At 38.6% G+C, this 22385-nt stretch overlaps 2 protein-coding genes, 1 long non-coding RNA gene and 1 other non-coding gene across 5 annotated transcripts; 2 read left to right on the top strand and 2 right to left on the bottom strand.

The window, feature by feature from the left end:
• Positions 1-479: 479 nt before the first annotated feature.
• LOC131004779 (RNA polymerase II degradation factor 1-like) lies at positions 480-13633 on the top strand. Its single transcript, XM_057931567.1, has 4 exons — positions 480-562; positions 11096-11537; positions 12468-13256; positions 13589-13633. The coding sequence occupies exons 1-4, from the start codon at positions 480-482 to the stop codon at positions 13631-13633; spliced, it is 1359 nt and encodes a 452-aa protein (XP_057787550.1).
• LOC131007394 (small nucleolar RNA R71) lies at positions 11869-11974 on the bottom strand. Its single transcript, XR_009096096.1, has one exon. It is a non-coding gene; the product is annotated as a small nucleolar RNA R71 (small nucleolar RNA).
• Positions 13634-16350: 2717 nt separating the features above from the next.
• On the bottom strand, positions 16351-18223 carry LOC131006443 (uncharacterized). The gene is made up of 2 exons (XR_009095525.1): positions 17831-18223; positions 16351-17368 (listed from the first exon to the last, which is right to left on the bottom strand). It is a non-coding gene; the product is annotated as an uncharacterized LOC131006443 (long non-coding RNA).
• Positions 18224-19841: 1618 nt separating this feature from the next.
• On the top strand, positions 19842-22247 carry LOC131006434 (protein PATRONUS 2). Of its 2 annotated transcripts, none has more exons than XM_057933602.1 (5): positions 19842-19956; positions 20597-20669; positions 20906-21259; positions 21771-21802; positions 21884-22247. In XM_057933602.1, the coding sequence occupies exons 2-5, from the start codon at positions 20603-20605 to the stop codon at positions 22076-22078; spliced, it is 648 nt and encodes a 215-aa protein (XP_057789585.1). In that variant the 5' UTR covers positions 19842-19956; positions 20597-20602; the 3' UTR covers positions 22079-22247. The 2 variants fall into 2 exon arrangements, with proteins under 2 accessions (XP_057789585.1, XP_057789586.1); XM_057933603.1 differs by lacking the exon at positions 19842-19956 and adding an exon at positions 20011-20131.
• The last annotated feature ends 138 nt before the right edge of the window (positions 22248-22385 follow it).

Here is a 22385-nt window from a genome sequence, read left to right as displayed (position 1 = left end):
AAAAACCAATGCGAGAAGATATATACTAACAAAATGGGAAGATGATGATTAGTTATGTTATGTTGTATCCACTAGAATTTGTTTTAATTCTGTAATTGTGTTGTATGTATCTGTTCAATTTTACCTTTCAATAAAATGTACTTATTTTTTCAATTCTCCAACGGTCATTTTAAATAAGAAATGGTAACCGTTGCATTCTCCAACGGTCATTTTAAAAAAATTGTAACCGTTACATTTTCGAACGGTCACGTTAAATAAGAACTATAACCGTTGCATTTTCGAACAGTCACGTTAAATAAGAACTATAACCGCTGCATTCTTGAACGATCACGTTAAATGAAAAATGTAACTGTTGCATTCTCCAACGGTCAATCCTTATTGATTAAAAATACATGAACCATAGACTTCATTCTCATCATCTAGAAAAATAGTTCTTCGCTATCCTATTTCTTTGTTTATAACATCAAAAAATTTCAGTGATGTCTTCGTCTTCTCTTGAGCATGATGTTGAAGACACAGCTACAGCTAAAGTTGTAGCTGAAGCTGAAGCTTTTATGGAAGAGTATATGCGTTAGTACATAGAGGATAACAATATCCATCAAAATGTGCTTCGAGCAATAACGTCAAATATGTGTCACACAAGAAGATATGTGCAACGAGATCGGGAAGGAGCACACGAACGACTCATGAGGGATTAGTTTGATTATAATCCAATATGGGGTCCCAATGTACTTAGGCGTCGTTTTCCGATGCGGAAAAAGTTATTCATTCGCATAGTGAATGCCTTGGAAGCCCGCAACACATGGTTTCAACAAAGACCCGATGCTACAGGAAAGAAAGATTCACACCACTACAAAAATGCACTAATGCGGCTAGACAGTTGTCATATGGTTGCCCAACTAATCACTACGATGTGTATTTGCGTATTTTTGAAACAACAAGGTACGAGTGCTTGCGCCACTTTTGCTGATGTCACTACAAGAAACTAGGCGATTAGCGATGAAATTTTTCATCGCTAATACCCAAAATTTCGTCGCTAAAAATAATCACTGACGGATGACCGACGGAGACCGTGAGTCGCCGTAAATGTGGTCGCTAAGTCGAATACCGACGGAATTATACGTCCGTCGCTAATTTTTCGATGGAGACGACGACGGTGCGTCCGTCGGCGGTGATTGAGAACCAAGGCGTCGTCTGAAATCAGCGATAGAAATAGCGACGGAATTTTCCGTCTGTATCAGCGACGAAATTTATTTTCGTCGATAATTTCTTTTCTTTTTTTTAATAATTTTTTTAAATTTTTTTTATATCAATCTATCTTTATTCCCCACAAGTATTTTGATATTTATAATGTATTTTGAACTTAATTGCATACGTTAAAACGAACTTTCAAGTAGGTCACTCATCTTAGTTGTGCTCTAAGTCAAGCACACGCTTAACCTTGAAGTTCCTTTCGAGTGGTCACCAGTACAGAACACGCGTATTTTTTTTTTTTTTTTTTTAAAATTGTTACAATCAAAGAAAGGAAAAAACCCACTCACACTCTAGCTCCTAGGGTGACTCGAACCCCCGATCTATTGGTTGGAGGAGAAGCGTCTTACCAACAGAACACGCGTATTATTGATATAACTAAAACCTATTAATTTATTTAAGCTCTATTTCAATATATAATATCATTTATTCAAAACCATAGAATATGTCGAGATGATATCTAAGACTTGTAGTGCCAACGAAAGAATGATGTAAAATATACGATCGAATTTGAAATAATAAAAACAATTAATATTAGCGTTAATTAAAAAATATATATTATTGTTGAAAATAACAATAAATTTTAAAATATATTCAATAATTTAAAAATATGAAAAAAGGAATATTAATTAAAAAATATATTTTTTTAAAAAATAAAATAAAAATAACAAAAAAAATAAATAATATTTACCGAATGATTATTTTCCGTCGCTAACTGAAATTTAAAAAAAAATTAAAAAATAAAAAATAAAAAAATACTAATATTTAACGACGGATTATTTTCCGTCGCTATTCGGTCAGTAAAACTAAAAAAATAATTAAAAATAAATTAAAAATAAAAAATAATATTTAACGACGGATTATTTTCCGTCGTTAAAAATTTCGTCGGTAATTTTGTCGGTAAACTTTTAAAAACATCTTTGTCGGAATTTCGCCGTTGTTTCGTCGGTAATCACCGATGGATTATTTTCTGTCGGTAATTCCGTCGAAGTTCGGTAAGTTTTTTTGTAGTGAGTGTCATTGTTGTTTTCAGTGCACACTACTTGAGGCGGTCAACTATTGATGACTATCGGCGGTTGATGAAAATGCACAAGCAGAGGCATGGCTTTCCTAGAATGATCGGGAGTCTTGATTGTATGCACTGGACATGAAAAAATTGCCCAATAGCATGGAAAGATCAGTTCAGCCGCGGCGATCATGGAGTCCCAACAATTATGCTTGAGGTTGTTGCGTCTCAAGATTTGTGGATTTTGCATATTTTTTCTAGTGTTGTAGGGTCAAACAATGACATAGACGTGCTTAATCCGTCTCTCATTTTCAACGACGTTCTACAAGGACTAGCTAATTCGATTCCGTTCACAGTGAATGGCACACAATATGTCCATGGATAGTACCTAACAGATGGTATATATTCTGAGTGGACAACTTTTGTCAAGAGCTTCCAATGTCCTCAAGATCCAAAACGGAAAAAGTTAAAGGAAATGTAAGAAGCTTTCAGAAAGGACGTCGAACACGCATTTGGGGTTCTCCAAGCTCATTGAGCAATGATCAGAGGTCCAAGCTTCCATTGGTATAAAGAAAACATCATTGACATTATGTATGCTTGCATTATTTTACATAATATGATGATTGAGGATGAAGGTGAAATGGCTAGCAAATGGGTCGAAGACGAATCAATCACGTTGTTGGGTCCCTTGAGGGATGAAAGGACAGGTGTCTGGGGGGGGAAATACACTTGTAGACTATTTTCGAAAACAAGGTTACTTAAAACCAACACCTTTGTTCTGAAAGACAGTTTCACTGATTTGAAAATGCACGCTTCAGACGACAAGGGGTGACAACTGATACTGAAACGAAGGTTCAGTGGGTGACTTCAGTTAATTGATCTGGTCAATTAACTTCAGTCCAAGTAAGGCTTCAGTCGTAAGTAAAATAGAGTAGAATTACTTGTTTAACTGACTATCAAAAGATTGATCAGTTAAACCTATAACTCTAGTAGCGGAATATTAAACTTAGTGAAATAGCCTTTAAAGATTTTCTTTACAGAGAATCCCTTAATTACTCTTTTCAGTTAATCGGTATTAGAGAAATAGAGTTATGTGCAAGTACTGAACATAAAGCAAGTAAGAACACAAGGGATTTTTATGTGGTTCGAAAAACAACGTTCCTACATCCACGGCCGGATGATTAGTCTGACAATCACTCGCTAGTGCTTACGGGTGCACAACAAACCTAACCACGATGTTTACGGGTGCAACGCACACCTATCTGCAATGCTTATGGGTGCAAAGCAACCTATACTGAAAGAAAACTCCTTACAGCAACCAACTCATAGAGTTGGATTTATACACTTAGGTTGCGGGTGCTAAGGAACCTAATTTTTTAATTTACTGTTACTAAACAACCACTACGCTTGGTCTAAGTCTCAAGATCAATTACAAACACTCTTCTCGCTAATTTGAAAAAATGTATTGTAATATAGCAACTAGGATTACTGTGTATAGAATCTCAAATAATCGGTAACTAGGCTAATAATTTATCTAAGTGAGAATCCTAGTTAAAACAAGAGAGTTTAGGTAATCAGTAAAACTGATTTTCACAACATTTAGATCCTCTCTTCATCGATTCAATGCCTAAGGAATTTTAAACTCTATTTGATATTCTAATGTAGCTTCGGCATTGAGGATTGAATCGGAATCTTCTCTTCTCTCTCCTCTCTCTCTCTCTCTCTCTCTTTCTTGAGAGTTTTTCTATGCTATTTATAGGCGTCTCTGAGGAATAGATCCACTGGTGGAGATCTTCTTCTTCAAATTCTACCATTTGAAGATAACGTCTCTTTTTTGGCTCAGGGTCAAGGACATCCTCTAAGTTGCTACATTAAATGCTGTTGCAGAAGCATTTAATGTAGACGAGTATTCTTCCATCCTTTTCTTGACCAGTCGTTGACTTGATTTAGTCGACTAGTTGTGATCTCAGTCTCTTCCTTCAGTTGAGTTTCAGTCTTTCTTCAGTTGAGCTTCAGTTGTGGTTACTTCAGTTGCTTCTTTCTCCTGTAATATTCAGTTGAGATGTTAAGCTACGGATTTTGGTATCATCAAAACTATGATGGATATTTCTTCCAATTTCCAACACACGTCAAGCAACAATATTGCAGGAGAAAAAAAAAATCACGGTTCAGTGGGATGATTGAACGAGTACCTCATGAGAGGTGCTAGAGTTCATGATTAAAAAAATACATCACCAACTTCGATCCGACTTGATTGAGCATGTTTAGGCACAATTCGGTGATGATTAGTGTTATTATTAAGTTTTATGTGTGTGTTTATTTGGTACTTAAATTATGTTGTTATGTGTTTTTTTTTAATGTGTATTTTAAATTTTAGTTGTGTGTTGAAAGAATTTTATTTTCAATAATATGCATGTTTCAATTTCAATTTTTTTAGCATAATTATATTACTTATATAATTATATTTTATTATTTAAATAAATTATTTATTCATGTAATTATATTAAATTTATTAAAGTAAAATATAATATAAAAATGAAAATACATAATATATATATATATATATATATATATATATATATATATATATATATTGTGGTAAAAGTAGTGATGATAGTGAGATCTATGAATAGTTAAAAATGAGGAAGTGCTATAGTGGAGAAAATATATGGTAGTTTTTTTTTTAGCCCAAAATATATGGTAGTTGAAAAAAGAGATAGTTGTTGAGGTGATACGCATGGCACCACTATGGGATTGCACCACAGTGGATACCCTAAGGGATGAGGCACGAGTTTTAATAAAAAATTGTTGTGTATTTGATGAGTGGAGAATGAGTCCTACAGATTATAAAAAATGACGATAGTGAGTAATGGACCAATTAAATTGAAAAGTGGTGGGCCCATTTGTGGCAATTAGTGTAAATATGTGAAAATTGTAAAAGTAATAGTTATTAGAATAATTTCCAAGGACTAAGAAGATGTTTTGGGGACGGACGACAATAGAAATAAAGAAAGATGTTTCAGGGACGGAGGGAGTACCTAGGAGTGATTGAATCCGGACCGTACCCGCTAAACTGACCCAGACCAACGAGTTCGGTTTGGACCGACCCACCCCGTAAGAAGCATTTGGTCCGGGCCGGTTCCCTTTTTAGGGACCAAAATTATTTTGAGTCGGTCCGGGTCTAAACCTACTCGAACCCGTTGAACTCGAAAGGACCCGGACATATTAAATGATCCATCTGTCCCATAAGAAAATATCACATTTTCCATTTTCGTTCGTCCGATAAGAAAGTATCACTTCTATTTTGGGACATCACCTTATTTTCTCTTTTTAACCACAACAATTCATTTCCACATAACCTCACAATTAATTCGACCACAACCACTTATTTTCATTCAACACATTACCTACTAACATTTTCTCGTGTCATCCCATATATGATGTTGTCTTACGGGACGACAGGAGTATGTATTTTTTAAAAAGAAATTGTTTCACGTAGTTTCTAATTTTCTAAAGAGAAACTCTAGTTTCATTTCCTCGTACTACCAATTGTCGGGTCTAACTCTGACCTCTCAACTCTCAAGTCTCAACAAGTCAGAAGCCTCTCATGCTCTCGAATCTCGTCGGTCGGATCGTTCCTTTGGCCTCCTCACATCCACCCATCCCTCTCTCGAATTTCGCCACCCTCTTTGGAATCCCGATCGACCGCGCCGCCGTAGGCTCGTAGCCACCGGAGCTCGCATTTTGCATCTCGAATCCAGCCCACACACGAGCAGAGTCGACATGCCCAGGTGTCAATTGGCTACAGCTTTCGTCGCCACCTCATATCACCGCAACGGCCTCCTAGATTCTCACCCCTCCCATCATGCTGGCATCGACAACCTCCCATATCCGACTCTCTCGTCGCCAACAGTAAGTAAGCTTCATTCTATAATCTGTCTTTCTTATTTGGGCTTGGGTGCTTTTTGTTTTAAATTAGTTGTTGAATCTTGCTAATTAGTTGTTAAATCTGCCTTTCTCTATGTGGTGGAAGCTTAACCAACACCGCTTTCTGGTTCTTTGTCACCTTGCACGAGATGTGTTGGTTATCCCGATTTCTACGCTAGCCTCGAAATTGGCTTTAGCATCGACGGAAGAGTTCTTGATCCTTTTAGGAGTTCTTTAAGTCCTTCAATTGTCGAGTCACTCATATGCACTCAAGATTGGCTAAGGAGGGCGAAAGAAAAAAATCATCATTGAATAAACTATTGATGGCATACAAAGGCATGAAGAAGGCCACATTTTAATGCAATTTTTCATAATCTATATATGTATTACTCGTGACGATTAAGCGCAGTCTGTTGGTAAGACGCTTCTCCTTCAATCAATAGGTCGGGGGTTCGAGTCATCTAGAGAGCTAGAGTGTGAGTGTGTTTTTTCTTTCTTTGAGTAATAACAATTTTAATATATATATATATATATATATATATATATATATATATATATATACATATATATATATAGGGTTAATTTCATCAAAATACACGAACTTTAGTCACTTTTTCATTTTGCACACGAACTTTGAAATTTACATTTTTAATCATGAACTTTACATGTCTTCCAATTTTTCCTTAAAATTGATTTTTCTCCAATTTGATGATGATGTGGATCATATGTGGCAGCCGGAAGTGTGCCATTTCAATCGTCATCCGACAAATTAAACGACGTCGTTTTTATAAGTAATAAATGACGTCGTTTTGCTCGAATTCACAAAATTAGAGTTCCAATAGAGAAGCGACGCTAAATTTAGGCTTTAGAGATGACAAAGATTAAAAATAAAATTCAAGGTTCCGGTATATATAACATTTTCAAGGCTTGAGGACCGCCACTAGTTGTCGCGGCGAATCTCTCGTTGTTGTTTACCTTTTTCGACATGCTCTGGCTCAACTTCCTCCCAGTCCGCCGCCTCATTTTCTACGTATTCCCCTGTTCCGCTGATCACTTCATTAACACAATCATTCCCGACGTCAAACGCTCTTTCTCCCAAGTCCTCAACTACTTCTCTCATTTCATCGAAAACTTCTTATATCCTTCATCTTCAAGCCATAATTTGCCTGAATTGCACGTCACCAGCAGTGATTCGGTCTCAGTAGTGTTCGCATAGGGGTGTGCAGCGGGTCGGACCCGGACCGACCCGGATCGACCCGCCGGGTTTGTAGACCCAAATTTTTTTAAAAAACGGACCGACCCGGACCGAAAGTTTCGAGCGGGCCGACCCGGGACCGGACCGAACCCGAGCAACGGGTCCGGTTCGGTCCGGGTCAGACCCGCTGAAAACCTATTTTTTAGATCTAAAAATAGGTCGCAGGTCGGCGTCTGGGTCGAGGGGCGAGGGTTGATCGCAGGTCGGCGTCTGGGCAGCAGGGCAGGGGAACACCGCGTCTGGGGCATGGTCGGACCGGTGCTGGGCGTCAGGGGCGTGGTCGGACCGGTAGGCGGGGCGGCAGGTTTGAGTGAGGCCGAGGCGTCTGGACTCTGGGCGTGGGCGCGCAGGGAGGAGACCGCGTCTGCGCGTCAGGCGCAGGCTCGCAGCGGTGCTGGCCTGCTGGGCGTCAGGGCGTGGGCGGTCCGGTTGGCGGGGCGGCGGGATTTGAGTGGAGAGGATGGGAGTGCAGCGGGGGGGCGGGGGGGATTAGGATTGAGGAGTGGATGATGGGTGTGCGGCGCAGCAGACAACAGATTGATTTTTAGAATTTAGGGTTAGATTCATAAGTTAGAAATATTATATTATTATTATAAATATTAATTATTAAATATAAATATTAAATATTAAATTTTAAATAGGATGGGTCGGTTCCGGGTTCGCCGGGTTTCGACCGGGTTCGACCCGGACCGACCCAGAAAACTTTCGGTCCTCAAAATAGGACCCAACCCGGACCAAACACCTATAGTGGGCCGGTTCGGTCCGGACCGAACCCGTCGGTCCGGGCGGGTTCGGCGGGTCCGGGTTGGGTTTGCACACCCCTATGTTCGCAAAAGCCAGCGAAGATCTCGATTACCTAATCGAAAAGGGACCGCGAGATGCCGATAAGTTCCACCACCTCATCCCGGAACCTCCGTCGGCGGTCCACGCAGCCGACGCCAGCTTGATTAAGATTCTCGCTGTGCAAGTGACATTGTTCTCTCTAATGCCCTAAATTGAGGCTTTAATTCGAGATTGTGCCCTAAACGACGTCGTCTTACAGTGAAACACAGTTTTTTGAGAACCACTATCAAAACGATGACGTTTTCGTACTGCCACGTCGATTTAGTAATGACGTGTTACATACGCGTGGCATGTTTAAAGACATGTCAACTTCCGGACTGTCGGAGTTCAATTTTATGGAAAAGTGACTAAAGTTCGTGTATTTTGATGTAATTAACCCATGTATATATATATATATATATGTAGGGTCAAGTTAAACGGAGAATTATTATATATTTCATTTTGAACAAGTCTATACATGTTACGAACAGATCAACATAACAAACGAACAGACGTATTTAGTAAAAAAATCGAAAAACTCGCCACCAATAGGATTCGAACCCGGGGCAAATTGCTGTTCATGCGGTACATTGATTTGTTCGTAAAAATTGTAGATCTGTTCGTTTTTGTTTCACGAATTCTCTATTCTCTAAATATTTAACATTCTTTGCTTAACCTTTCTCTATGTATGTATATATATATATATATATATATATATATGTGTGTGTGTGTGTGTGTGTGTGTGTGTATGTGTATTAATCGTGTTATTAAATGTTTGATTAACTTGAATCTTATTATCTTATTATGTAGGTTTCAGGAACCTTTCCATCAACGACAAGAGTGAGAAGAGTGTGACTCAAACTTAAGGAACGAGTGTCGGAACACAACAAAGCCAAGTACAAATGATGGACACCAATACAACTTTGGAGTGAATTTGAAGATTTTACATTTGTTTTTATGAACTTGTTGTGCTTGGATTATTTTGTAATGTATTGATTTAAATTTATGTTTTTGTTGGGGTTGTGGATTGAGAATATTTGAGACCAAAAAATGTGTGTGTAGAATTTTTTTTTATGATTTAAAGTTGAAAATATGGTCTAAAACAGGGCAAAACATAGGCTGAAAATTGAGCACCGATTGAACTTGGACCACCGAGCCTGAAGTTCGGTCCTGGTCCGGTTCAGGTTCGGCCCTCATTTTTTTTTATCTGGGTTGATCCATTTTTATGAAATTTCCGTGCCTTCGGTCCTACCGAGTCGATCCAGGTTAGACCCGATGTTCACCCCTAGGATTACCTTTTATGGAAATTAGACAATAATAATGGAACAATTTGAAATGATAAGTGAGACAATAATAATGGGAAGAATATATAAATAGAGTTAATATATCAAATTAGCCTGCGAAGATTTTGTCTTGGAAAGCTTTGGAAACTGATTTATGCTTAATTGTTCTAATTTTAGGGGTTTGAATGTGCTCATTGTAAGATAAATCTTCTGGAAATTGGTCCGTTTTATGGTGTATTTGATGCTTTTCAGGAGATTTAGGTTTTAAAGGTGGAAGAGTATAATTTTGGGGATTTTTGGCTAAAAATGGCGTTTTTACGCCAGACCAGACCAGAGCAGAGAAATCGTCTCAGACAGAGCAGAGAACTCACTAAGTCAGAGAAAAGCGCCAGAGGAGTCGACTGTCAGAGGAATCGAGGCGAGCGTGGACATGCCAGAGAAATCACCCGCCAGAGCGGAGGAAGCGCCAGAGGAATCAAGGCGCCAGAGGAATCAAGGCGCCAGAGGAGTCAATATGCCAGAGGGTAGAGATACGTCAGAGGAATCAATACCAGAGCGGAACCCATTCCGCTGACAAGATCAGAGAAGTCATCCGTTCCTCTGGCGATAACCATTCCTCTGGCGATAACCATTCCTCTGGCGAGAGCCGCGATTTAGATTACTTGCTGAGCGCGTCATAGCTGGAGTTACCTTATCATCTACGATTCTATTCCTTTTAGAGTCCGGCTTTGCATGGTAATTTCCATGGTGATCCAGAAGGAGTTGAAGTCTATAAATAGGGCCATAGTTTTCATTGTATATATAATCAATCTTTTGCCCTAGTTTTAGACGCCACCTTGCGATTTGTTGGCATCAAAAGCTTAGGAATTTCATTGCTTTCTTAGTTCAAGGTTTTTAGTATTCTAAGTTAGATTTTAATTTCGTTTTTAGTTTAGTTCTTGGATTGTGATCGAGTGACACGATTATACGTTCAAGACAATTACGGTATTTCGTATTTAAATTCAATTTACTTTCGTTTAATCATGTTTACATTTTTCGTTTATGCTTTCTTTTCAATTATGCAATTTAAATTATGCACTTTAGTTTCACGCCTAGATTAGAAGTATCTAAATTTACGAGTCTTTAATTTCTTAAGTTAGGTTTAATTCGAGTTGTTTAAATTATTGCCTAGGTTAAGTTTAAGTTCAATTTACGTTTAAGTTTAAGTTACGTTTTTAAATCAAAATCTTTACTGCTTTCTTTTATTGCTTTTTCTTACGATACTATTAAAAGCCCTTAAAGACTTTCCTTGAGAGATGACACTGGGTTAACTTACCATCGCTAGGATGTCCTTGTTCTATTGCAAGTCAACTTAGAGGTGTTTAGGTTGAGTCAAATTTTGGCGTCGTTGCCGGGGAAAGTTTTAGGCGTTTTAGTTGTGTCGTTTTTACTTGCTTTATTTAATTTCTGTTTTTAAGTTTCTTCCACTCGGTGCGTTTAATCCGTTTGTTCAGTATTGTGCATGCAGGGACGCCGTAGTCTTAAAGGCAAATTGGTGTCTCCTTTGCATAGTACGAGCGAAGGAATTTTCAGGAAGAATAGCTGCAAGGGAGTGATCGGGAACGACAGAGCAGAGGGTTCAAACTCCAGTTCTGACGGAGAAACACGTGACAAAACTGAAGATTTCTTCTCTGACTCTGAACCTGAAGTTCCAGAGCAAACTGTAGAAGAGGAAGAAGCCAGCTCTGCCAAGTCCTACTCTGATTCTGAACTACCCGAGCAGAGCGAAGGAGAGGAGGAACTAGATTCGCCAGCCAGCTCTGACTCGGAGCCTTCAGAGAAGTCAACGAGAGAGGACGCCAGCTCTGCCGATACAGAGCACACGACAGCCACGGCAAAACACACTAAAGAGGAGGAGGCCAGCTCCGCCAATTTTTGCACCAAGCAGAATTTAAACAAGGAAAAGAAGGAGATGGCCAAGAACACGGAATATATGGGAGACTTCACCAGGCCGGTAATTCGAGATACCAACACGTCGGCAATCGTGCTTCCCGCTGCTGTGAGAAACTACAATCTCAAACCTAATGATTCGAATCTGCTGCCGGTGTTCCACGGGATGCCAAGCGAGGATGCGCTGCAATTCATCCGGGATTTTTGCACACAAGTGCAAACAATCCCTCTACTTACTCTTACGGAGGATCAACTCAAGCTCAAGTGCTTCCCCTACGCACTTAAAGACCGGGCGAGGACGTGGATGCTATCTCTGCCGCCCAACTCTATCACTACGTGGGGAGATGCTTGTGAAAAATTCATGCTGAAATACTACCCAAGTCACAAGACACAGGAGCTGAGAACGAAAATAATGGAGTTCACCCAAGGAGCGGACGAACCTTTGCATGAAGCTTGGGAAAGATATGAAGAACTCATCCGCCAATGCCCTCAACATCAGTTCACTAATGTCATGTTGATGCAGTTCTTCTACGATGGGTTAGTACAAACTGCCCAATTTATGGTGGATAGCACGGCAGGAGGAAACATAGCTCGGAAGACAGCTGCAGACCTGAAAGAAATTTTCAAGACCTTGGCCGAAAGCTCCCAACAGAAGTCCGTCCGTGGAAGAAGAGTTGAAGCCAGTGCTGTGACAAATCAGTTCGAGATGCAGCAATAATTGGCTTCGATCATGCGAGAAGTTCAACAGCTCAAGATGGAAAAGATGGAAAATTCTCCAGTTCAGAGCTCAGCGCCGCCGATGATAACTCAACCGAATCCAGCTCTGACAATGTCAACTCCGCAGAAACCAGCCATACATTATGTTGAGCCGTGTGGTATCTGTGGAGATTTCAGCCATGGAGCTAATGAGTGCCATAGAATGGGAGAGTTTACCCCGGAAGGACAAGCTGAGGTCTATGCAGCACAAGGATTCCAAACCTACAATCAAGTGCAGAACAGACCATATGGCCAGAGCATGAATCAAGGTCCACAAAATATCGTTGGAGGATGGAGGAGTCAGCCGAATGGAGGATGGGAAAATCAAAATTTTGGAGGGAATCAATTCCGTCGACCACCCCAGATGGGCTATCAACAACAACAGTATTTCCCACCACCGCAAGGGCCTTCTCAACCATACCGACCACAATACCAACAACAGCAATCCATTCCGCAACAGAATGCGCCGTCGATTCCACCACAAAAATCCACGCTCGAAGAAACACTGCAAGCATTTATGGAGATGAGCAAACAAAGTATAGAGTCTCAAGCTTCTACGATCAAAAGGCTCGAGACTACGGTTGGACAACTTTCCGGTACCTTGAATCAAATCCAACAGCAACAGCAACCCGGGAAGTTTCATGGTCAACCTGCTCAGACGCATCAAGCTCTTGCTGTAACTGTTCTTCGCAGTGGTAAGATGGTGGATAACAAAGTGGAGGTTCCTAATTTGACCAGTGCAGAGCAGCCGAACTCTACCTTGACCAGCGCAGAGCAGCCAAGCTCTACCGTGACCAGAGCAGAGCTGCCGAGTTCTGTCCAGCCTAGACCAGAGTTGCCGAGCTTAGTGCTGACCAGACCGACTGATGGAGAGACGGCAGACAAGCAAAAGGAAGGAGAGAAGGAGAAGGAGGTCAAGCTCCACAAAGCTACTGCACCATATCGACCACCGATTCCTTTTCCGAACAGATTGAGAAACGAGAAGCAGGACCGTCAGTTTGAAGAATTCTACAACATGTTGGCCAAGGTAAATGTGAATTTGCCTCTTCTTGATGTGATCCGAAATGTGCCTGCATATGTGAAATTCTTCAAGGAATTGGCATCCAACAAAAGAAGGTTCGGTGACAATGAGAAGGTGTTGGTCTCCGAAGTTGCAAACGCAATCATGCAGCAATCTTTGCCACCCAAGCAACACGATCCAGGTAGTTTTGTGATTAATATTGCTTTGGGAAATGGTAAGGAAGCCACGGGTATGTTGGATCTGGGGGCTGGGATTAACTTGATGCCTTACTCTATTTATCAACAATTAGAGTTAGGTAATTTAAAATCTACTCGCATGTGCCTCCAACTTGCTGATAGGTCCGTCAGGTATCCCCGTGGTATAGTAGAAGATATCCTAGTTAGAGTCGGGGGCTTGATAGTGCCCGTTGATTTTGTCGTACTGGAGATTGGGGATGTGCACGAGAATGGTAGAGATCATACTTTGCTATTAGGAAGGCCCTTTATGGCGACCACTAACACGTTGATTGATGTAAAAAATGGAACTATTAAAATGTCAGTGTTGGGGGAGTCGGTGTCTTTCTCGGTGCATGAAAATCGGGCTATGCCTTCGGACAACCTTATGAATGAATGCTCATATATAGATGCTATTAATGGCTTGGTTGAGAAGGTATTTTTACAGGAGCAGGAATGCGAGGAAGTTTGCGCTGGATCAGTAGACATGGAAGAACTAGCGCGGGAAGCTGAAGAGTTCGGCGCTGCTCTGACGCGAGAGCTTCGCTGCTCTGACTTCAGCCCTGGCAGCGCTGACCTGCCCAGCAATCCTGCACTGCCCAAACCTGCATTGCCCAGCTTAGGGGAGGAACAGGTGGGGGCAAAGAAACCAGCACTCGAATTGAAGGAACTCCCAACCAATCTCAAGTATGTCTTTTTAGAAGACGAAAATGAGAAACCAGTCATCATCTCGTCTACTCTGACTCTAGAGCAAGAAAAGGCGTTGCTCGAGGTGTTGAAGAGAAACAAAGCAGCGCTGGGATGGAGCATAGGTGACATACGTGGCATTAGTCCAGCCACATGCATGCACAGGATCAACCTAGAAGAAGGAGCTACACCCAAGCGAGATGCCCAGCGACGCTTGAACCCTATGCTGATGGAGGTTGTGCGCGAGGAAATCCTTAAGCTTCTTGCCTTCACAACCAACTCTATTGCTCGTTGTGAATTCAAGTAGTGGTAAATTTAAGTTTTAAAGTTTAACAATATTTCTAGTTGTGAATTCACGCTTTAAAACTTAAATTCACGACTAACAATATTTTATAGTTGTGAATTCACGCTTTAAAACTTGAATTCACGACTAACACTATTTTTAGTTGTGAATTCAAACTTTAAAACTCAAATTCAAGACTATTTGAATTCACAACTAAAATGAATCTTGGTTGTGAATTCGACTGGGTGTGAATGCGCGGATAATTTTTAAATTTTTTATATGCATGGGTAAAATGGTAAGTGTGGCCAATTTTTAAATTTTTTATCTTAGTGGCCAATTTTTAAATTAATATTTCAAAGTGGTTATTTTCAAAATCCACTCTATATAATATGCATCTTAAATTAAAGATAATTAAAATATTTAATTTAATGTCAAAATAATTTAAGATAGATGTGAAGTGAATAAATTATAATTTTTTTAAATTTTAAACTTATTTTTTTACCATTAAGAATGGTAGTTATTACTCCCTCCGTCCACGAAATGAGTACCCATTTGTGGACGGCACGGGTTTTAAGAAATGTATGGAGTGTAGTGTGAATAGTTTAAGGGTCCCACTTTTTGAGTGTATTAATTAAAGAGATGTGTGGGGTACGCTTGCCAGAAAGGGAAATGAGTACTCATTTTGTGGACGGACGAAAAAGAAAATATGGGTACTCATTTCGTGGACGGAGAGAGTATTACTTGTTTTCCCTTCCCTTTCTCCTTAACTTCTATAGTTACCCTCAATTAAAGACTATATATTAGAGAATTGCCATAACTTTATGGAAACTATGTTAATATATATATATATATATATATATATATATATATATATATATATAGATATAGAATAGAGTGAATTTTGAAAATACCCACTTTCCTTTAGTAAAATTAAAAATTAGCCACTAAGATAAAAACTTTATAAAATACCCACACTTACCATTTTACCCCTTCAAACACTACCCTTTAAAAAATTGCTGCATTTCACAACCAAGTAGAATTCACAACCAGTTAAATTCACAACTAGAATTTATTTTGGTTGTAAATTCACAACCAGAATTTAATTCACAACCAAAATTTAATTCACAACCCTAAACTCACTCTAAACCCTAAACCCTAATTTAGTTCAGAACCCTAAACCCTAAACCCACTCTAAACCCTAAACCCTAAACAATCGAATTCACAATCAAAATTTAATTCACAACCCTAAACCCTCAGCCCACTCTAAACCCTAAAACCTAAAACCTAAACTCTAAACCCTAAACAGTCGAATTCACAACCAGAATTTAATTCACAACCGGAATTTATTTTGGTTGTGAATTCAAGTAGTCGTGAATTTGAATTTTAAAGTTTGAATTCACAACCAAAACAACTAGTTGTGAATTTATCGAGCTGATTGTGAATACTAGTTTTAGTTGTGAATTCATAGATCTAGTTGTGAATTCAAGAATATTAAATTGTGAATTCGCAGATGTGGTCGTGAATTCAAGAACATTAAGTTGTGAATTCATAGATCTGGTCGTGAATTAAATAACATTAAGTTGGGAATTCAAGTTTTAAATAAATTCACAACTATAAATAGTGTTAGTCGTGAATTTGAGTGACTTAACAACTAGAAATATTGTTGGTCGTGAATTCGCGTGAATTCACAACTATAAATAACATTAGTTGTGAATTTAAGTTTAGAATAGAATAGTTAGCCAAATATGTTCGTGGATTATTCCATATACAGTATTGAGCACCTTATTGTAAAGTTGGTCCTAACTCTTCAACTTCTGTGACCCTTTAGATTTTTAACTAAGATCCAAGTTCGAATACTAGCAAATGTTAATAAAAATGAAAAAAAGGATTATGATAGGACTTAAAACCAAAATTCAAATAACATCAACTAATAGTAAAATATAACTATATATTGAATACGAGTATACAACCATTGTCTGCCTCAACAGCTTTGCTGAGAATCAATAATGCCTAATTTGGCATACATATCAATAACTCCATTTCCAATCACAATATCTTTTGTAATCCAACACTTCCTTGTGATGAATCCATGAACAGATTTGACGCATAAAGGATCCTTCATTTGAGCAAAGCATGAAGACAAGCTGACTAGAGTCAGCAATTCTGGTTGAACCTTATTCATCTACATCTGATGGAAGAGCTTGATTGCAACATCTGGGTGATTATTTTGCTCATATGCCACAATTACGAAGTTCCACAACACTATATCTCTAACATACATGTGGTCAAAGACATTTGGGACATATTTTAACTCACGAAGTTTGGCATACATATTAATCAAGCATTGGAAACAAATACATGAAACTCCAAACCATGCTTTATGACAAACAAATAGATCAGCTCCAGCTCTCATGAGCTCCTCGATTTTGGGGATGTCGGCTTCGGAGGCGGCCATGAGCAGCAAGATGTCGACGGGGTGAATGTTCTGTTGCAGAAGGGCCTCCATCTTATCGTAAGAGCCCTCCACGGCCAGCATCCCCATGTAATTGAAGTACTGCATAATAATAATGAAGTACTGCATCTCGACAAAGTCCACTGACTTGGTAGAGAATAGAACAACACAAATACCTAAATATAAACCAAAAAACCAAAAAAATTATGAAATGAAACAAATGCAGAGAGGTATGGTAATATAGTTGAGAAGAATGACCAAAAGAAGCCACAAAGTCCCTAAAATGCTCATTACTGGCCACCACAAGCAAGCCAGCAGCATCCCCGCCAACATCGTTCCAATCCTAGGTGGTGCCGCCCTTCCTCAACTGCACCTCCGCCTCCTTCATCTTCCTCACGATCTCCTCATTTTTCGGATTCTCCCTCAACAACGCCTCACAATCCTCCACACTAAGTGATATCTCGAGTTCCCACTACCACATGAACTGATCATATACGATATAGTTATGTTGGTCACAAAAACTATCAAGAGCAAAGTTTGAGCAATGCAATTAAGCAATCTTAACTTTACCACATACATCTCCACACAGTTATTCTTCCAATCAACGCTTAAAATACCTAACAAACTTTCAACAATGACATGAACTCAGCTAACACTACATCTGCGTTTGCTCCTCTTGTTCCCAATTCTCTAATCAATTCAATTCCTCATTCACTTGGACAGATACAAAAACTTATCTGCAAATTACAAACACATGAAAGAAATATCTACATTTTCTTTAACAGATTATGTTTTTAGACTACTCTCGAACACGTGCTTCTCAATTTTAGATCAATTCCGGCAATTTGCACGCAAAATACTCTTCGTGTAGTTCACGGAAAACGGAGATATCGATAGACGAAAAAAACATAGACAGATTAGAATTTAGAATTTGCGATTTTAATACCTGAATCTGGAGGAGCTTCGAGCTGCCACGTGTATGATAATGGAAAGAGATAATCTTGCGCAATGAGAAATCGGCCTCGGAAAAATTCAAATTCACATGATTCCTCGGCGATTCCTCCCACCACGATTCGCCCAAACTCCTCCTTCACACGATTCGCTGGATTTGAGATGGAAGATAATTTAGGGTTTTAGAAATTGGGGATTTGAGAGATAAGATAACATAGGGTGAGATGAAGACAGAGGAAGAAGGAGAGAGAGACGCCGAGATTGGAGATGAGGAGAGGAACGCGCGGCGGCAACGCCGATGTCGCCATTGCCGGCCTCAGCCGCCACCGCCGTGCTCCAGTCGATCCGCCGCCTTAATCGTCTCTGTGAGAGAGAGAGAGAGAGAGAGAGAGAGAGAGTGAGTGAGAGCGCGGGTGGGAGGGAGGAATGAGAGAGAGAGAGACCGAGAAGAGGGGGGGCGAGAATTGCTTATTTTTAAGGAGGGGTATTTTAGTCTTTTCATGCAAGAAGTGGGTAAAATTTTATGTTTTTATTTTAGTGGGTAAAATTTATTTTAGCTATATGAAAGTGGGTAATTTTATATATTGACACTATAGATTATAATATTTTGGGTCAATATCACTTTTTAGTTTATCGTTTGAACTTTTTGTTTTTAAAAATGTCTCACCCTAAGCCTTATTACAAGACAATACCTATCTTTTTATTTATTTTCTTATTTGTAGCCAGAAAAAATGATTCGTTGACCGAAAATTGGCGTGTTCGCACGAGCATCTATATTGTTAATACACGTGGAATAAAAAGAAAATTCATATAATATGCGTTTGACACTTTAAAAAAATGCACACAGATTTAGATAGTAGAATGCGTTTCTCAAACATTTAAAAAAAAAAACACACAGAGATTCAACAATCACCAACGGAAAGAACACCAAGCACACCAGAGAAGTGAATAACACCAAACACACAAATACGAAAATCAGAGTAGTGAAGAACACGAAGCACACAAATTCAAAAATCAGAGAAATGAAAAACACAAAGCTTATAGATTCAAAAATGAAGAAGCACAACTAGGTATTCTCTCTCCAAATTCTCACTGACTCGTCACTATATGCCCTCACTCTTCTTCTTCACAAACGTAAAATTGTTGCCACAAACGATGAAATTTTTTGGTGTTCTTCCCTTTCTTCTTCCGCCCAAGCTATTGATTTCTAAGTTTTCTTGGGATTCTTCGCGGATGAGATTTTTGGGGTGTTTTCTGTTGGTGTTCTTCGCGTTTTCTAAACCCTTTATCTGATTTTCTATTTTTTGCTCTCGTGTTTAAAGACGAGTAAGACATCAGTTTTGTTGTGTGGATTTTCTTTTTTTTTTCTTAATTTCTAACATCACTTCCGGTTCACCTAAAATATTTCACGTGTATTGACAACATGGATGCTCATCGAAACATGTCAATTTTTAGTCGTCGAATTATTCTTGCGAGTACAAAAAAAAATGATATTATCCTGTAATTAATCTAAGGAAAATATATTTTTAAAAAAGCGCTCAAACCATAGGTCGAAAAGTGATAATTACCCTTAGGGTGCGTTCACTTTAAAGTATAAGGGAGGGATAAGCTACATTATCATTTTATACCTCGTTTGCTTTGATGTATGAAAAAATTCGAACAGGTGGTATAATTTTTCGGACAACCCCTTATTTCTTAGGAAATAGATAATTTTATACCTAAAAAAGGATGGTATAGTTTTATACCACATATAAAAGGAACATATAAAGAAAGGGATAAATGTAGTATCATTCAAACAAAATAAGATAATAAAATATGTGGTCCCCATTTGAAGGAATTAATTATACCTCCTTATATTAAAAAGAAAACACACCCTAATACTTTATAAATTATGTCTTAAAGTAAAGTAGGGAGCAAATTAGTGAAATTTTAGCAATTAACCCCTTTTTCTTTTGAGAATAAATAAATGAAGAGTAACAACCTAAAATTCTTAAGCCCATTAAGAGTATGGCCCGGCCCATGATTCAATAGCATCTTCCTTCTTCCCGCCCATTCCCCTCTCTCTCGTCTCTCTCTCTCTCTCTCACGCGATTTTCATCGAATTAGTTCCAGAAACATCAGGTATACATACCTCAATTTCGCGTTTCGATCTTCATTTCTCGACTATGAAAATTCTTTTTTCCCCCCTTTTTCTGTTTGTTTTGTTATTTGTTGTTTGCGATTTCGACTTCAAAATGAGTACAAATGCCCTTGGGAGTTCTTTGATTTCCTTTGACGCTGCGACCTGTCTCTTGTGGTAAATGTCAACTGAATTTTGTCATCTGTGAGTGGGAAAATAGAAAATCAAATGTATTGAACTAAAAACACGTGCTTTTTCATGTTGTAAAAATAAACGGAGAATTGATCAATTCTTTCCCCTTAGAAAATCCAAAACGCATTTTCTTTTATATATAGTTCGAGATTTGACTCATTGTCCATTTCATAATATGATTTTTTTTATCTGTTAGAGAGTTTTGTTGGTTATGAGTTTCTAGGCATAACTTGTTATCAAATTGATAACTTTTGTAATATATTTTCTATGGTGCTGATTTGATTTTTAAAGGATGGTTTACTCTTTGTTAAATTACTACCTCTTTGAATTGTGAGAGATTGACAATGTTATCTAGCATTCAGCATAAAACACTTATGTCTAGCTTCATAACTTGGTGCAATAGTTGTTACATATGGCTTTTCATCATTATTATGTTTTGTTTGTGTGCAGTGAAATATGGAAAGACCTCTCTTTCTAAAGCCATTGAGCATTCAAGATGAAAATTCTGTCATCCACCGTAAAAGTAACAACTCATCTTCCTGGTGATATGCATTACTACTGCAAAATAACATTTTTTCTCAGAAATTATTTATTCTGCATACCTTGCTTTTACCTTATTAGATATTTTAGCCTTTGCTCAATCTCAAGCACGTATGCTATAGGACTTCCTTGGATATACAGAGCTCAGTATTTTTGTGCACTCCTTTTTCATAATCACTGTCTCTACCCTACAATTTGAAGTTAGTTTCCATTTTGTAGAAGTGGGTGCTGATGGCATATCCAAGACATCGGGGCCATTAGCAAAGAAGAGTGGAGTTGTACGTGAGAGTCGTAAAGCTCTGAATGACATTACTAATAAGTCGTCTATTCGTCCTGAGACAACCTCCAAGAGTAAAAAGTCAGGAAAGAAACAGTCTAAAGTTGTTGAAAATGGATATTCAAATCAGCAAGTTTTGGAGTGTGAGGCACTGTCTAAGAAAAAGATTTCAGTACATGAGAAATTGAACATTGCGGAAGAAGGTTTCTTGCACGATCACAGTAAGTGCATTGATGCACAAAAAGCAGCAGCAGCGTCACAACTAAATTTCTGGGACACAGTTCTTCCTGGACATGGTAAGCTGTTCAAATTCACATCACTTCTTCACTTTATCTTTTAGCATGGTTAGGTATACTACAGACCTAGTAGGTTCAAACCTTTTCTGATTGTATGTTCCTTCCTTTTCCTTTTAAATTTGCATAAAGATTATCTTGTTGATATATGCAATTCTTCAAAAAGTATGTCAACTTGGATTCTATTTAATTGTTCGTCGACAGTAAGACATTAGTAAAACTGTCTGTCTCTATATTAAAGGGGGCACTTCCCCTCATAATACTTCTCGAAAGAAAGGAATGAATTATCTTGTTTGCCTCGTATTATTTAAAAGCTGGAGGGAACGTACTTGCATCGCTTGTTGTTCATCCGGAGGTAATGACAGCAGTTTATCTTGTGCAGTGTTAGAGTTCTTTTGCACCTAATTCATTTTTGAATAAGTTCGTGTCATGTAGTCGAAGCAATACTGAAGCATCAATTCTGCACATTCATTGATTTTTCTTGGCTTGTGTCATGTCGGGGATGATTATGAAGATTCAACAGACCTGATAATGGAACGGGCAAAGGTATGAACCTTGTTGTGATTTGATTGCATTTCGCATGTACAGAAATAGGAGAGATTGATGTTGAGATATGTGTGCTTGTAGGGTGATCCTGATAACTGCTATCCCAAACTGGAAGAGTTATCCATGCTCGAGTTTTCTGATTGGTTCAAGCCTCATTGGAAGTCTCCTCCTCCTTCACCACTACACCAGGATTCTCCCTCTGCGTGGGAGTTTGAGGCAGTCGAGTTACTACTCAAGGAAGACGATTATCACGTACGACGTGATGTTAGTTTGTAATAGAAAATCGAACTTTCTGTTAAGTAGAAAGCTGATAGTTTTGTGATCAGTGTGCTATTGCTGGTCCAAATTGCTATAAATATTGGTAGTTGTGTTTAAGATGTGATTCAACTCTTGCATAGCGGTTAATTCATGGATGTTGGTTTATGTATTGATATTTTGAATACCATCACTCGTGATTTGCTTCATTGAGACCAAGCTCTTTTTTCTTCAATAAGATCGTATTATTTCACAAGGTTCCTTTTTTTATGGAAATGTCAAAACAGTAGAAAATGCCTAGTGAAACTAAAATTTAAAATGCAAAGAC

This window comes from Salvia miltiorrhiza, chromosome 1, assembly GCF_028751815.1.
Source record: "Salvia miltiorrhiza cultivar Shanhuang (shh) chromosome 1, IMPLAD_Smil_shh, whole genome shotgun sequence".
NCBI lineage: Eukaryota > Viridiplantae > Streptophyta > Magnoliopsida > Lamiales > Lamiaceae > Salvia > Salvia miltiorrhiza.
This window is presented reverse-complemented; position numbering and strand designations above follow the sequence as displayed.

What these genes read in the sequence shown, in the direction of transcription:
- LOC131006434 (XM_057933602.1), top strand. Translation starts at nt 20,603, where the DNA reads ATGGAAAGACCTCTCTTTCTAAAGCCATTGAGCATTCAAGATGAAAAT. An exon ending in CACAGTTCTTCCTGGACATG is followed by an intron (nt 21,260 to 21,770) that starts GTAAGCTGTTCA and finishes ATGATTATGAAG; the next exon opens with ATTCAACAGACCTGATAATG. An exon ending in TGATAATGGAACGGGCAAAG is followed by an intron (nt 21,803 to 21,883) that starts GTATGAACCTTG and finishes GTGTGCTTGTAG; the next exon opens with GGTGATCCTGATAACTGCTA.
- LOC131004779 (XM_057931567.1), top strand. Translation starts at nt 480, where the DNA reads ATGTCTTCGTCTTCTCTTGAGCATGATGTTGAAGACACAGCTACAGCT. An exon ending in GCTGAAGCTTTTATGGAAGA is followed by an intron (nt 563 to 11,095) that starts GTATATGCGTTA and finishes TCCTTTGCATAG; the next exon opens with TACGAGCGAAGGAATTTTCA. An exon ending in TCTACAACATGTTGGCCAAG is followed by an intron (nt 13,257 to 13,588) that starts GTAAATGTGAAT and finishes ACTTGCTGATAG; the next exon opens with GTCCGTCAGGTATCCCCGTG.